The following is a 15,866-nucleotide window of genomic DNA, read 5'->3' as shown; positions in this document are numbered from 1 at the left end:
TGCTCTTCCCCGTTGGCAGATGGCAGTAGGGAAAAAGAAGGATTAGATATGTTTGATTTTAACATATATGCGGGAGATAGGTCACTGCCAGAGATGTCTGGTAGCAGCTTATTCCCCTCTCCCCATTAAAATAAACATGCATGCTTGATCCAGCTGCATGTGCACGTTAGTGTCCGAGTCAGGAGGAACAGCTGTCGGACCAACAGCTATCCAAAGTGCATGAACGGCTTTACTTTTGCAAAACATTATTCCTCCCAAGTTGTTGTCTTTATTTTTTAGCCAATAATCAGAAGACATTTCCCATAATGAAATAACTACTCACAGTGGAAGTAGAGTTCTTCATCTCCATCCTGACTAGCCTTGCTGTAGCCACACTGCCTGTTGAAAGAGAGGACAATATTTGCATACAATTACATATGATGAGTGTGAAGAATTATAAGGTAGGACACATGATTTATGGGACTGGGTTGCAAATGAAATAAAAAGCAAATTGATAAGAAAAAGAATGCAAAATGAAACCATTATTTTAACTCTTATAAGTACATTTAGAAAATTGGACAAAAAGGTATTGTTAGTGTATATGTACATGTAAGCCAAGCAGTGAAAACAATCTTCAGAACAACCTCACAAAATCTTCATGTAATTCCATATTTATTAACATGCAGATCTTGTTGCAGATATTGCGGTGGATTTTACTCGGTGATAGCCACAAAAAGATCTACAACCGAACAAAGGCATGTTCTGGATTTAATAAGATACCAGTTGGTTCTGACATCATTTGAACAGCTTTGTATTCACAGCTCTCTGCTTAGAACGTTTTCTTAGTTTACGAGTTGCTGTGCGATGGTGGGGGCACGGAGGACGCATATTTAGAACGATGGGAGGCTGATTTAGGTAAAAGTTTTCCAGCTCACCCACAGGTTCTTCTTATCTGGGAAAAATCAGGAAAGGATTTATAGATCTTATGCAGGTGTTAGATGCCCAGATACTTAAAATAAAACATATCCTTCCAGTTCTGCTACCTGGCAGATAGTGGAGTATATTTAACCACCCGGTGGTTCTGCCGAATCCTTAAACCTTTTCTTGATGGAATATTTGAGTTGTACAGCAGATTTAACACCATTGAATTATCTCCCTTTCCTGATATTGCTCTCTTATCCTTGTTGTCTTCATCACTACTTTCGTGACATCTTCTTGGGGCTGCTAGTGCGAATACCCAAGCATTGGAAATCCATGGAGGCATGGTCTAGAGTGGAATTTATAAATGGCCTTTAGAGGATTATGACAATGGAGAAACTCGATCAGGACTTTGACCTTGTTCTTCAGTTGCTAGTTTCCCTGGGTAGCAGTCCCGGTCTTAGTACAATTACTTGCTTAGAACTTACTAATCGACCTTAGAGGATAATTCCTCCCCCCTCACCTTTTTTAAACTCTCTTCTTTTTTATATATTTCTTTCAATAATAAATCACAGTAATTCCATATAGATTCTGATGCCAGCTGTACTATGATGAGCTTTGCTGTCATATGCAATGGATATTTTGTAGCATCTGATTGTTAACAACTATTGTATACTATTCTCAATGTAAGTAATGTGTTGGCATAATTACTCTTGTTATGTTATATTGTTGGCACCCCTAAAACTGATCCTGGTGCCTTTTCTGCATATATTAGGAAATCACCTGTAGAGATTTGGTAGAATGCTCCAAAACAAAACATGTGCTTCTTATCCTTACAACTAAGACTTCAAAAATCCCATTCACTGCTAAAAAAAATATTTTTCCTTAATTTTTTTCTGCATGAAAACCACAACAGAAAAACAACACTGAAAAAGCCCTTTAAAGCATTTTTCTTGAAAAATTTCAGACCTAACATGTATGTGTCACAGTTGTGGTGCCATTGTGTCTTAAAAAGAACCAGTACAGGTTTTTGACTTATTCAGAGAACTCAATTTCGGCATTGGCAGAATTAGGACTGTTTCATGCGTTCTTAATATGGCAAGTGGTTCTACAGAACCAAACTTCTTCCTAACTTTTCAGCATTGTACCATCTGTAATATAGCAGTGTGAAACTGGCCTTAGGGCAGGTTCAGACGTAGCGGAATTGCTGTGGAATTCCGCTGCGGACAGTCCGCAGTGGAATTCTCCAGCGGTAGTTTTTGACATTTGTTTCAATACATTTTTAGGCAAGTTAGTTCAGACGTTGCGGAAAACTCCGCTGTGGACCATAGGCTGCGGTGCAGAATTTCCCCTCCGCAGCATGCACATTATGTTGCGGAGAAGAAGCAGAATTTCACTGCGGATTTCAGCCTTTGTAATGCAAAAACTGAAATCTGTTGCAAGTCCGCAGTGATATCCGCAAAGTCTGAATTACCTGTCAAATATGCAAATGTTGGTGTAGATTCGTTGCGTAATTGCCCCAAATCTGCACCAACATTTGCAGCGGAAAAACTCTGCCACGTCTGAACGTGCCCTAACTGTTTAAAGTACAGGGTGGGCCATTTATATGGATACACCTAAATAAAATGGGAATGGTTGGTGATATTAACTTCCTGTTTGTGGCACATTAGTATATGGGAGGGGGGAAACTTTTCAAGCTGGGTGTTGACCATGGCGGCCATTTTGAAGTCGGACATTTTGTATCCAACTTTAGTTTTTTCAATGGGAAGAGGGTCATGTGACACATCAAACTTATCGAGAATTTCACAAGAAAAACAATGGTGTGCTTGGTTTTAACATTACTTTATTATTTCATGAGTTATTTGCAAGTTTCTGACCACTTATAAAATGTGTTCAAAGTGCTGCCCATTGTGTTGGATTGTCAATGCAACCCTCTTCTCCCACTCTTCACACACTGATAGCAACACCGCAGTAGAAATGCCTACCGATCTGACCCCCTTAGACTTTTATCTTTTATCTTTGGGGTCATCTGAAGGCAATTGTCTATGCTGTGAAGATACGAGATGTGCAGCAACTGAAATTACGGAAACTGGAAGCCTGTGCTAGCATTTCTTCTGCGGTGTTGCTATCAGTGTGTGAAGAGTGGGAGAAGAGGGTTGCATTGGCAATCCAACACAATGGGCAGCACTTTGAACACATTTTATAAGTGGTCAGAAACTTATGAGACCAGTTTTTCAAGTAGTGAAACACAGAGATTTTCTTAACAGAAGTGAATGACTCCTTTATAACATTGATATTACTCTGACATTGGCCTGTAACGGCTTATTTAGGCAACTGCATCAGACTCCTGTTCACAATGTCAACAGTCTCATCAATTGAAAACTATTATCACACAATTACTGTTATATGTCATTGGAATTAATCAAACACCACATAAAATTGCAGTATGTAAACCTATGTAAACCCGTGGATAATTTGCCAGGCTATTAGCTGTATCTTACCTTCTCCATATCATAAGTCCTATTACCATAGAGAGTAGCACAATGAATCCTGCCACGGATACTATTACTATGATGATTAGCGGATTCTGTTCACTGGATGCTAGGGCCACTGCAATGTAAATGAAAAAAATAATCAGGAATGGGAATTAAGTTTTTTAGGCACCATAGACATGCTGTAAAATGTGCAAAGAAAAAGCGCTATTCAAGCATACATGAGAAGAGACTTTTCTGTCTATTCTAGTTCACCAGTATTGTCCCAAAAGTACCGTGATCATATCCTGGAAATTATGTAAATGAAACAGTTATCAGAACCCCGATGTTGGTTTTTATGAAACATGTTTACTCTTTTTATGCATTTTATAATAGTTTGTCCTTGGTAAGTACATATTCATATAAAACATGCGTAATATAACAAATAAATAATGCCAGCACTAAGACACTGCGGTTTAGCAAAATTTATAAATACCTTGAATTATCATAATAATAAATATGTAGATTATCCCTTTGAATAATCTAAGAATATGTATCTGGATTGAGCCAGGTGTTGCTTTGCTTTCCAATTTTACCTTCTTATATTTGTCAGAGATTGTGCTCTAATATGGTGTATCTGAACTAATTAAAATTATTGTCATGTTATGGACATCTAAAATAGATCACTAAAAGTTCGAACACTCTATTGCCTTCTGAACTGGAGTTGGTGGCTGTATAGTACTGCACCTATTAAAAGGGCTTGTCCACTTTTAGGATCCACTGTCCATATATTCTACTAATAGTAGAGCCCCTACAGAGAGCCCTCTCACTCAATGTGCCCCTCTCACTTAGGGCTTATTTACACGAACGTGTAATACGTCCGTGCAACGCGCGTTATTTTCACACACCTCGCATGGACCTATGTTAGTCTATGGGGCCGTGCAGACTGTCCGTGAGTTTCACGCAGCGTTTGTCCGCTGCGTAAAACTCACAACATATCCTATATTTGTGCATTGTTCGCGCATCATGCACCCATTGAAGTCAATGGGTGCGTGAAAACCAACAGCAGTAAAAACTATGATTGAAAAGAGAAAAGCACCACGTGCTTTTCTATTTACAAACATACAAACAGTGTCATAATGATGGCGGCTGCTCGAAAATCACGCAGCCGAGCACCATATGACGATGACACACAAAGCTGGAGAGTACCTTTTGCGTGCGCAAAACGGCGCGTTTTTTGCGCGTGTAAAACGCACACGCTCATGTAAATCCGGCCTTAATGTGACCATGTATTACATTGTCACCTACTGACTTTAATGGCCACCAATATATCACTGATTTCATGCAGAACCATACAAAATTATTTTCTATTGAGTTCCGTAATAAAAAAAATTTGTGGCCTTTTCAATTAAATGGCAATTGAAGTATTTTCTTTGAGAAACATTGCTTCTAAGGGAGAATATATTTGTATATAGGCATTATAGAGCAAATTAAGTGCCCGTGCTTCATTACAAGCTTGATGCATAAGGCCAAAAAAGACACCAGACATAGACCATAGAAGAAATTTAATAAAAAGACCCTTTTCAAACCTTGGAAAACTTTTTTAGGCACGCTTACAATATTTAAAAATATTTCAGAAAAAGTTCATTAAGATAAAAGAGGAAACAATCAACATCCTAGGAATAAAAAGTAAAAAAAAAAACAGATAGAAAAATAAATTGTCTCAGTGATCCATTAAGTTACTGTAAATAAACATATAGCAATATGCTGCCGTCCTGACAGGACCTCTATAATGAAAGCTGGATTTCAAAATGACTCTACTGAAATATTAAAATGAATCCTTCCAGCTTCGGCGGTACTCACACATTCATATAGGATGACATGAGAAAAGTATTTCTGTTTATCACAGGGCCATATTAAAATGATGACATCTGAATGCTTTTCTTATTCATTAATTTTCCGCCACCCAATGTTTGCATGAGAAGGTTCTAGGCAGATACACTTTTTCCATAAAAATTTTATTGGATTCAATTCATTCTGAAAATGTCTCTTGAGCAGTAAACGGATGCGATTTAAGGCCCCGTTAAACACAATCTGTAAAATTCATACTGAGCAAGCTATCATTCCAACCTTTCATTTATAACTGCGGTGTCTGTTTAAATGGAAATCATCCCTTTCTCAGACAACAATATTTTTGTCATACGTGCCACTGCCATGGCTTTTTAACAAACTGTGTGTGAGCTGCCGCTGCCGTGGCTTTGGAGCCTTTTAATGGAACAAAATGAGAGGTTTTCATACATACATACAATTTCTCAGCAGATAAAAACCACTTGCCCCAACTAATCTGCTCTTTTCCAAATTGATATCAAATCCTTGCCCTACTTAATCCATGACCTCGTCCTGCAGCGCTAGCTCAGATTACAAGGCAAACACCGGCTGTATTTGCCAAGTAAAATCAGTACAACTGCATCTTATTTTAGTCTTCTGCTACCCATACAAAAAAGTCATATTTTATACGATTCAATAAAGCGTGAAAAATGTTACAATTTTAACAAAACATTCTGCTTGTGTAATTCAGATAAATTTGCACTTCAACTAATGTAATCCTTCCTAGGCCTGGATTCCACATGTATTTTATATGCCATGATAATTGTACTTTGCTATTCTGGCAGAGTGTAGTGCGTTACGGCCAGTAATGTTAACCTGTGGGGGCACAAGAAATTCCATGTGTACGTGCTGTTTCATGCACTCCCAATTTGGAAGTCACAAAAAAATTCTACAATGTCCGAATTTTTGTAAACATCATAAAAGACTAGAGTATGTACATGTACGTCCCACTACATAGGTTAACATTAGCTGCGATAACATGTGATATAGCACTGCAATCTACCACCATCAGAAAGTGCAAAAAAATCGCTGTGGAGACCTAGCCTAGTTGACGCAAATTGAGGGTAAGGCCACACGTAGTGCCACTGAACGGGCCATGATGCAGCCAATTACTGCCCCGGGCACCATGTTCGGTGCGGCTGTCAAATAACCTGTTGATGGGCACGTGTTATTGCAGGTAAAACGTCCCTTTACCTGCAAAATCGTGCGCCCATTAATGAATATACCCTTTCTGGCTACTCAATTATGCAGGTAAAGGGCTGTTTTACCGGCAACAACGCGTAGCCATTAACAGGCAGTTTGACAGCTGCACCGAACATGATGCCGATGCGGTTGTTGTGTGGCCTTACCCTTAAGTGTTTAAACTGATATGCAAATGTTCCCATACTCGTGGTCCCCGTAGTCTGCTATTTACCATAAACATACCCACAGCAACTGCATTTTACAGATTGTTGCCATGTGCCACTGATGAGGACCACGGTTCACCAGAGTATGTGAGGTGAGGCCCCATTGGGATAAATACTGCTATCAAACGGTGTTGGTCACATGTTAATGTTTTAATATGCATGTACATGGTCATGTGTATTATGTTTTGTTGAAAAAGTGTAATTTTATGGTTAAAACAATTCTCAGGGCATTAACATTGATGGCCATTAATGTTTGATCAGTGGGGGTAAAACCTCAGGGGCCCCCTGCAGATTATTTCTTACACAAGCACAGCAGCTGTGCATGCAAGCAGTTGTGCCTGGTAGCATATCTCCCAACTTTCAAGTATCGCAAAGAGGGGCACATTTACTTATTTTTAAGACACTCCTCTAAACCGTTCAATACCTGCCCATACACATCCGGTTCAGCCCACACAGTATCATGCTCCCATAGTACCTCCCCATAGTATAATGCCCCCATAGAACTACCACACAGTATAATGCCCCATAGTACCTCCCACACAGTATAATGCCAAATAGCTGCCCCCGCACAGTATAATGCCCCTATACAGTATAATGCCCCCATAGATGCACCCATACAGAATAAAGCCAACACAGTTGCTCCATACAGTATAATGCCCCATAGCTGTCCCCATACAGCATAATGCCCCCATAGCTGCCTCCATACAGTATAATGCCCACACAGATGCCCCCATACAGTATAATGCCCCATAGTGCCACAATGCCCCTGTAGCTAGTGCCAGAGTGCCCACTGTAGTTAGTGGTACCAATGGCCATTCTATTCTATCCCATTCAGGAGAATGAGACAACCTGCAATACCAGGCACAGTCCCTCGTATGGATGAGCTACGTTGTCTGTGTAAACAATATAAGGGATTCTGACTGGCAGGGGCCCCAGAGGTCAGACCAAATAATGATGACCTATCTTAAGGATATATAATTTAATCCAAAGATCAACTGCAGTAAAACAAGCCAGCGGCTTGGGCATGGCCTCTGCAGGACATAACACAGCGTGATCCATAAGCATGCCGTGTGAGCATGGTTCCTTGCAAAGGCACTACATGTGCCACTACATGATGACTTCATGTAGCACTGCAAAATGGCATGGGATAAAACATGCAACAATTTGTTTCCTCACTATTTCTGTCGGAATCTCTGTATGAATTCAAACTCACAAGGAGATAAAGTATGGATTTCTATGGGCACCATCTTACAGATCCATACAACATAGATCCATGATACGACCATGTACAAGAGCCCTTAGTGTCTATGTGTTAAATTTCAGCGGTGGAAACCATTGTGATGGCTGTGGTTATTTTTAGTTGCAATAAAACATAGGGCAACATTTTGTACACTGGGTAAACACTGGATAAGGAGAAGAATCCTGTTATGGAGATAGTTTTCCTTCAGGACAAAATTCTACTACACGTAATAGGTTGTACACTTACTGCTAACAGTCTTCTTTTGTAAGTATTTAAGATGTGAATTACCAAGATATAACATTTTCAGTTAGCAGAGTAAGCCAAGAATAAAGGTGTATTAAATGATTTTGTGTTAACTGCCAAAATATATGAGATATAATTATTTATGGCGTATGAGGCTATAGTTATAGAATACAGTTATTGCTTTGGAGCTAAATATACGACAGCGTATGTGAGATAAAAAACTACTTAATTAAAGAATAACCAGAATAAATTATAGATTATGGTAATTATGGATTATTTTACAGATTTATATTGTATGTAAAGCAAGAGGATTTCTATGCGCCAGGAATGCAAACTGGCATGCTTGCTATTTTCCGAGATGACTTAAAAGAGTTAAAAAAGTGGTTTCATTTGCTTCAACACAGAGCGCTGAAATTCTGCAATGTACAATCTGTGACAATTTAATTGTTCCAATTGTGGTGACTGTATAAGGGCATGACCACACGTGGCGGATTTCCTCCGCAACTGTCCGCATCAATGCCGCACAGAATCTGCGTTGCAGATTCTGCTGCGGATCTGCACAAAATGTGCAGTACATTGATACGGACTAGCTGCTGCGGACTGCGGGAAAAGTGCTTCCCTTCTCCCTATCAGTGCAGGATAGAGAGAAGGGACAGCACTTTCCCTAGTGAAAGTAAACGATTTTCATACTTACCGGCCGTTGTCTTGGTGACGCGTCCCTCTTTCGGCATCCAGCCCGACCTCCCTGGATGACGCGCCAGTCCATGTGACCGCTGCAGCCTGTGCTTGGCCTGTGATTGGCTGCAGCCGTCACTTACACTGAAACGTCATCCTGGGAGGCCGGACTGGAGACAGACGCAGGGAGTTCTCGGTAAGTATGAACTTATATGTTTTTTTACAGATACATGTATATTGAGATCGGTAGTCACTGTCCCGGGTGCAGAAACAGTTACTGCCGATCGCTTAACTCTTTCAGCACCCTGGACAGTGACTATTTACAGACGTCTCCTAGCAACGCTCCCGTCATTACGGGAGCCCCATTGACTTCCTCAGTCTGGCTGTAGACCTAGAAATACATAGGTCCAGCCAGAATGAAGAAATGTCATGGTAGTAAAACCAATACGCTCCGCAGCACACATAAGATCTGCGGACTTCATTGCGGAATTTTGACTCTCCATTGAAGTCAATGGAGAAATTCCGCCATGAGTCCGCCACTGCTCCGCAACAGACAGAGCATGCTGCGGACACCAAATTCCGCTCCGCAGCCTATGCTCCGCAGCGGAATTTTACGCCTCGTCTAAACGAACACTGCTAAATTAAAGTGTAAGTCAATGGACAAACGGCACCGCTGCGGATTAACGCTGCGGAGTGTCCGCAGCGGAATTTAAGTGAAATTCCGCCACGTGTGAACCCGCCCTAATAAGGCAACAGAACAATAGCAATATGTAATATAGACATATAAACCTGAGCTCTTTCATCTCGGAGGCATCTGGTTGCTCCTGAAGTGAACATTAGATTTCTGACTGAATTAGCGAACACTGAATCGATTAACAGAAATAGGAGATGTCTTTTATAGAAGGCCAGATTTACTATCAGGCACAGTAGGCCTTTGCCTCCAGGAAGCAGAGGTTAAAAGTTGTCTCTTTCCCAGCACAGCATGTATGTTAATCCTATTTTCTTTCATTGGCAAATAAGAATAAAAGCAGGAATTTAAAGAATCATCTAATTTAAGTTGAGATATATTATGAAGAGAAGTAGCATTAAAATCTGGTCTTGATCTGAAAAATCTAAAAAGCAGAATAGGCAGGATTTAATTCAGATTTACGTTCAGTCGTGACAACAATTTTCCACTGTAGATTTTGCTACAAATTTGCGGCAAATACGCAACAAATCTGCTGCAAAATTAGCATATTTGAAGGATTGTCCAGATATGGTGGATTTCGCAGTGGACTTGCTGTAGATTTCAGCCTTTGCATGGCAAAGGCTGAAATCCGCAGCGAAAATCTGCTGCTTCTCCACAACAGACTGTAAATGTTAATTCCGCACCGCAAGCTAGTTTATGCACAGTTGTTTTCCGCAACATCTGCACTAACTTAACTAAAAAGCTATAGAAACCAAAGGAAAAAAGTATTTTGCAAGTTCCGCAGCAAATCCGCCACGTCTAAACATTCCCTTATGGTGTAGGCTGGTTCCATGCCTATTGCCGAGCTTAGTGTAAATGTGGCCATGTGTGTTATTGTTTGCGCCTATTATATGACATAATACGTTTTTGTTTTTTATAAATAATGTGCTAATTTGTAGCTTGAAATTTCCAGGCCCCAATGCATCTGTGCCTACTACATAATCAACAATGGGTTCATATGGAGGTGTATATGATGATATCACACTTTAAGTGAGTCTATGAAACAATATATATAAAAAGATATATATTTTGTTCAGCAAATAGATACGTACATAACTTAATTTTGCCTTTGCGTAATTCATTTAAATTGTTCTCTCATGTAGCATAAAGGACCTATGAGCCCCCAGAAATTTTGTACAAAATGAAAGGAAAATATATAGGAGAATTGTAGCAAAAACACAACAAAATAGCCATGTGTAAACATACCCTTACAGCCCAGAGCTGCGATCTTTTAACATAGGTTTATTCTAAAGGCAAACTGTAGGATGGTCTGTGATCCTGCATCACGATCATTCCTGTGTCTGCTTTTCAATGGCACTATTTTTTTACAATTCTCCAATACACCATGGTTTATGAAACTGGCCTATTCATCCAGTAGGCAAGTTGAAAGGCAATTTATTTACAGCAGACTGTATATAAAGATTATTTTATAGCAACTGAAAAAAAAAAATAACAACTAGGTCTTAGGAAATTCAAGTAATACAACTTTAACTGGAAGAAAAGGAGGCACTATAAACTAGGGAAAAAAAGGACACAAAGTTTTATGTAAAATGGATGGGTTATGGCTTCGGGTGCCTACAGGCTCTAACAGCGTAAATCAAAAAAAGGAAACTATATGCAAAGAAGTTGGCACACAACTACGTCCAAGTAATAGGCATGAACTTTATGTCTGTGTTTACTCAGCATGACTCGCTTGTACTCTGCTAGACAAGCTGCGGGGAATCAGACATCGTCTGCGATAATGACCAAGATTAACTGTCATAAAGAGCAATGATGACATTTAAGTGGGATTTGGATAATTTTATTACAATATGAAGAAAATGAACCGAGAAACGTTCATGACTAAAGAAAAATACCCATAATTCCACACTATTTTGTGTCTGTACTGCAAAAATATTGATAATTTTATCTTCATAATAATAAAAGATGGAATTGGAACATAATAAATAATATATGCTCTACATCTATGTAAAAGTGGACTCCGAAATTATTGTCCATGCCTATAAAAAGAGAAATGAAAAAAAAAATGTTTAGCCAGACTCAACTTACAGAAGCTTTAGAGCATGACCACATGTAGCGGAATTGCTCTGAAATTCCGCTGCGGACAGTCCGCGGAATTTGGTGTCCGCAGCATACAATGGTTGTTGCGGACGTGTAGCGGACTTGTTGCGGACTCATTGCGGAATTTCTCCGTTGACTTCAATGGAGATTCAAAATTCCGCAATGAAGTCCGCAGATGTTATGTAGATGTTATGTGTGCTGCGGAGCGTATTGGTTTTCCTAACATGACATTTCTTCATTCTGGCTGGACCTATGTATTTCTAGGTCTACAGCCAGACTGAGGAAGTCAATGGGGCTCCCGTAATTACGGGTGACTACGTGTATGCACCCATAATTACGGGTGACTACATGTGTGCACCCATAATTACGGGTGACTACGTGTGTGCACCCATAATTACGGGTGACTACGTGTGTGCACCCGTAATTACGGGAGCGTTGCAAGGCGACGTCAGTAAATAGTCACTGTCCAGGGTGCTGAAAGAGTTAAGCGATCGGCAGTAACTGTTTCAGCACCCTGGACAGTGACTTCCGATCACAATATACATCAACCTGTAAAAAAAATAGCAGTTCATACTTACCGAGAACTCCCTGCTTCTTCCTCCAGTCCGGCCTCCCAGGATGACGTTTCAGTCCAAGTGATGGCTGCAGCCAATCACAGGCTGCAGCGGTCACATGGACTGCCGCGTCATCCAGGGAGGTCGGGCTGGATGGCGAAAGAGGGACGCGTCACCAAGACAACGGCCGGGTAAGTATGAATTTCTGTTACTTTTACTAGGGAAAGGGGGCTGTCCCTTCTCTGTATCCTGCACTGATAGAGAGAAGGGAAGCCCTCTTCCCCTCAATACGCAACAGCTAGTCCGCATCAATTTAATGCCCATTTTAGGCAAAGTCGCAACAGAATCTGCAACGCGGCATTGATGCGGACAGTAGCGGAAGAAATCCGCCACGTCAGGGCATGCCCTTATTCTCCCTTAGAACTTTTTAAAATAAAAAAAGGAATAGACCCATGAAGAGGAATTTATTTAGGCCTCATGCACACTACCGTATTATGGATGGACTGATATGAGCCCATACTGGAGGAACACAGAGGGTTTTGTTATGGATTTATATAGAATCTGTGAGAAAATAATCATGGAATTTTCCATCACATGCTTTATTACAGAGGCGTTCTCTACTAGAGGCATTGCTTCTAGAGGAGAATACAGTGCCTCATGATGGCACCATACAGAAGCACATGGAGTCCCACTGGGTCCATAATACAAAACAGTAGGGACTCCTTGTACTTTCATACAGGGTCAATGAATGGCCTGCATGGACCCTAACACATGAAGTTTTGCCTTGTTCTCTCATTTTTGCCTAAATAAAAAAGCTGCTAAAAACTAAAATGCTAGCTCAAAATGACCTTTTAGGTATATAAAAGCTAGAATTCTCCATTATTTATGAGGAAGTTATAGAATATACTTAATATTTTTTGTAGCTAAAGACTGAACTGCATGGTCATTATGTACCATAACATTTCATTTATATTTATCATTAAATCGTAGATTTTCATATGCCCGTAGAAGAAGAAGAAATAACAATTCCTTAGTAATTCCAAATCAGCGTTCTCACTATATATTATGACCCCACTAGCATTGGGGTGGTGAGGTGACTTTTTACATATGAAGGTTTTTAAATATTTATGATGGAGTAAGGAAGAATCAAAATGGAAGATAAAACTAGTTATTCTGATAATAAGATGTGATTAATTTTGGGCTGATTGTATGCAGCATCATGTCTCTATTTCCAAAAATTAGTTTTTCGGTAGAGAGATTCGATGATGTGCAATCATGGGAACTTAATATTAATAGATTTAGCTTTATACTGTATACCCTAAGTGCCATGTTCATGAAATTAATATTAATATCCAACCTTATTTGACATTCTACATTTTTTAATCCAGATTAATTTTACAGGCAGAATTTTAATTGATAAACAATTACAATTTACAAAAATAGTGTTTGAGTTTTACTTTTCAAAAGGATTATGAGTTGTCCGAGCAGTTATTGTCAGTTGGATGTATGAAGGTCTTTTCCTATACAGGAGTCTGCATTAAACTATCGGGTGGGTGTTGTGGTCATAGCCAGAGGTGTAACTTAAAGGCGTTTTCCAGTCCCTAAAAATTGATGGCCTATCCTCAGGATAGGCCATTAATAACTGATGGGTCAGGGTCCGACTCCAGGGACCCCAGCCGATCAGCTGTTTTGAAGGAAGTGCAGTGCTCGTACGAGCGCTATTTCCCCTTCATTTCTACTTGCTCACTCTGAATCGTTGACATAGATCTAGCGGCGATTCACAGTATTGCCACCTTCTCCAATTGAAGTGAATGACAGGAGGCTGCAATACTGTGAATCACCGCTACATCTGTGTCGATGATTCACAGTGAGCAAGGAGGAATGCAGGGAAGCAGCGCTGCATCCCCTTCAAAACAGCTGATCAGTGGGATCAGACCCGACCCATCAGCTAGTAATGGCCTATCCTAAGGATAGGCCATCAGTTTTTGGGGACTGCAAAAACCCCTTTAAAGCTCCTAGGCCCCAATGCAAAATTTCAACAGGGTCCCCACCTACCATGTGCAATTTGTAATACAAGTTTCTTTTTATGTCGGGTCATCCCTGAGGAAACCAGGTTTTCTCTGGCGATATGTGTGGGACTAGGCTCTGTTTTTGTTACCCCCCTGCCAGACTCATACTGACTTTAGATTTCTATGTTGCTTTGGGTATGTGCCTTATTGTACTGTATGTCACATTGTGATATGTTCTTATCCTATTGTAGGAGTTCTTATATGTATTAAGATGGAGTTCTTACTAGTGTTTCACATATGTACAATCCGGCAGGTCAGATCTAGTTTGGGGTTTCAACACACTTTACAGTGTATCCTATTGTGGATCTCTGCATGTCTCTTTGTATACAATGTTTTTAACCCATTTGTCCTTTTTGTGTCAAGAAAACTTTGCTATTTTTGATATTATCTGTATGTGCATGTCTCCTCTGTTGTCCTACATCTTTTGGTAGTTTCAGTTGTCTTTATAGGGCAATAAACTGTATACTCCTTATCCAGTTAGTTAGCCCGTCCACTTTTTTTTTTTTTCTGGTACCAATATTTGCCACAGATTGGCAAAATTGTAAAGTTAAATATGGCCGTTTTATTGGTGTACTATATGGTAATATTATTTGGATATTGTATGAAGGCATTATATAGGCATTGTGAAGCAGGATTATTTAGGCAATAAATGACAGTAAAGTAAATACATGGCAGTGTTATGTGAGAACTATATAGTAGTATTATTTGGATACTGTATGGAGGTATAATTTAGGCATTCTATTGTGGGTTTTATTTGGGCATTGGTTGAAAGTATTTTATAGTCAACATATGGTAGTATTATGTGTGTAATATATGGTAGCATTATTTGGATACTGTATGGAGGTATTATTTAGGCATTGTATGGCGGTATTATTTGTGCAATGAATGGCAGTATTATGTGGGCATTGCATTACAATATTTTGTTATAAATATTTGGATAAAAAGGGCCTATGTATTTGTGTTTTTTATGTATAGTTTGAAATTACAAGAACAGCTGTTTAAAAATGGTGAGCAGGGGGCTCCACTTTACTTGCTGCCCAAAGGCTTATTTTCTAAATACACCAAAACAGCCCTGCATCTTTGTATATGACAACAACAGAAAATATTCTTTATTGTGATACTGTAGAAAGTACTCCAGCTGTAATGGTGACTACTTGGTTAGCAAACTAGAAATGCAGTAAATAACTCATGACTATAAATCGTGATGATGTCACTCTGGGCAGATGTATGCATGTCAGAAATGTTTTCTTGTCAAAAGAAATATATATTTGTAAAGGGTGTGTAGAATATGTGCTCAAAAATTGTGAAAATGTAAAAAAAAATTATAAATGATAACACATGCATTACCATTTTGAAAATGGATTTTCAATCAAGGTCTCCATAAATATTCATAGGTCAAATCACTTCCCAAGTAATATGCAGTAGTTTTGTTGTGCATGAAACACTTTTCTACTAGATAATCAAATCACAAATACATCTTTCTTTTCTTTTTCCACTATATATCTCTTTTTGTTTTGTAATTTAAAGGAACTTACTGCTTTTGAATGTAAAATGTATTCCTGCTTCTGATTGATATTTCTTGAAATCACCTATATAAGTACATTAATCAATGTTTTGTGTTACATAAAGGGTAAGG

At 39.4% G+C, this 15,866-nt stretch overlaps 1 protein-coding gene across 1 annotated transcript in view; it reads right to left on the bottom strand.

Annotated features, from left to right (window-relative positions):
* The window catches only part of EPHA10 (EPH receptor A10), a 615,889-nt gene that overhangs the window by 77,464 nt on the left and 522,559 nt on the right, over nt 1-15,866 (bottom strand). The window contains exons 8-9 of the mRNA XM_075853250.1: nt 3,399-3,507; nt 323-378 (exon numbers count right to left, since the gene is read on the bottom strand). Coding sequence (XP_075709365.1) covers nt 323-378; nt 3,399-3,507 — 165 coding nt within the window. The remainder of the gene's footprint in view (nt 1-322; nt 379-3,398; nt 3,508-15,866) is intronic.

Source organism: Rhinoderma darwinii, chromosome 2, assembly GCF_050947455.1.
Source record: "Rhinoderma darwinii isolate aRhiDar2 chromosome 2, aRhiDar2.hap1, whole genome shotgun sequence".
In the NCBI taxonomy this organism is placed as follows: Eukaryota; Metazoa; Chordata; class Amphibia; order Anura; family Rhinodermatidae; genus Rhinoderma; species Rhinoderma darwinii.
Note: the sequence above shows the minus strand (reverse complement) of the source record. Positions and strands in the feature narration are given on the sequence as shown.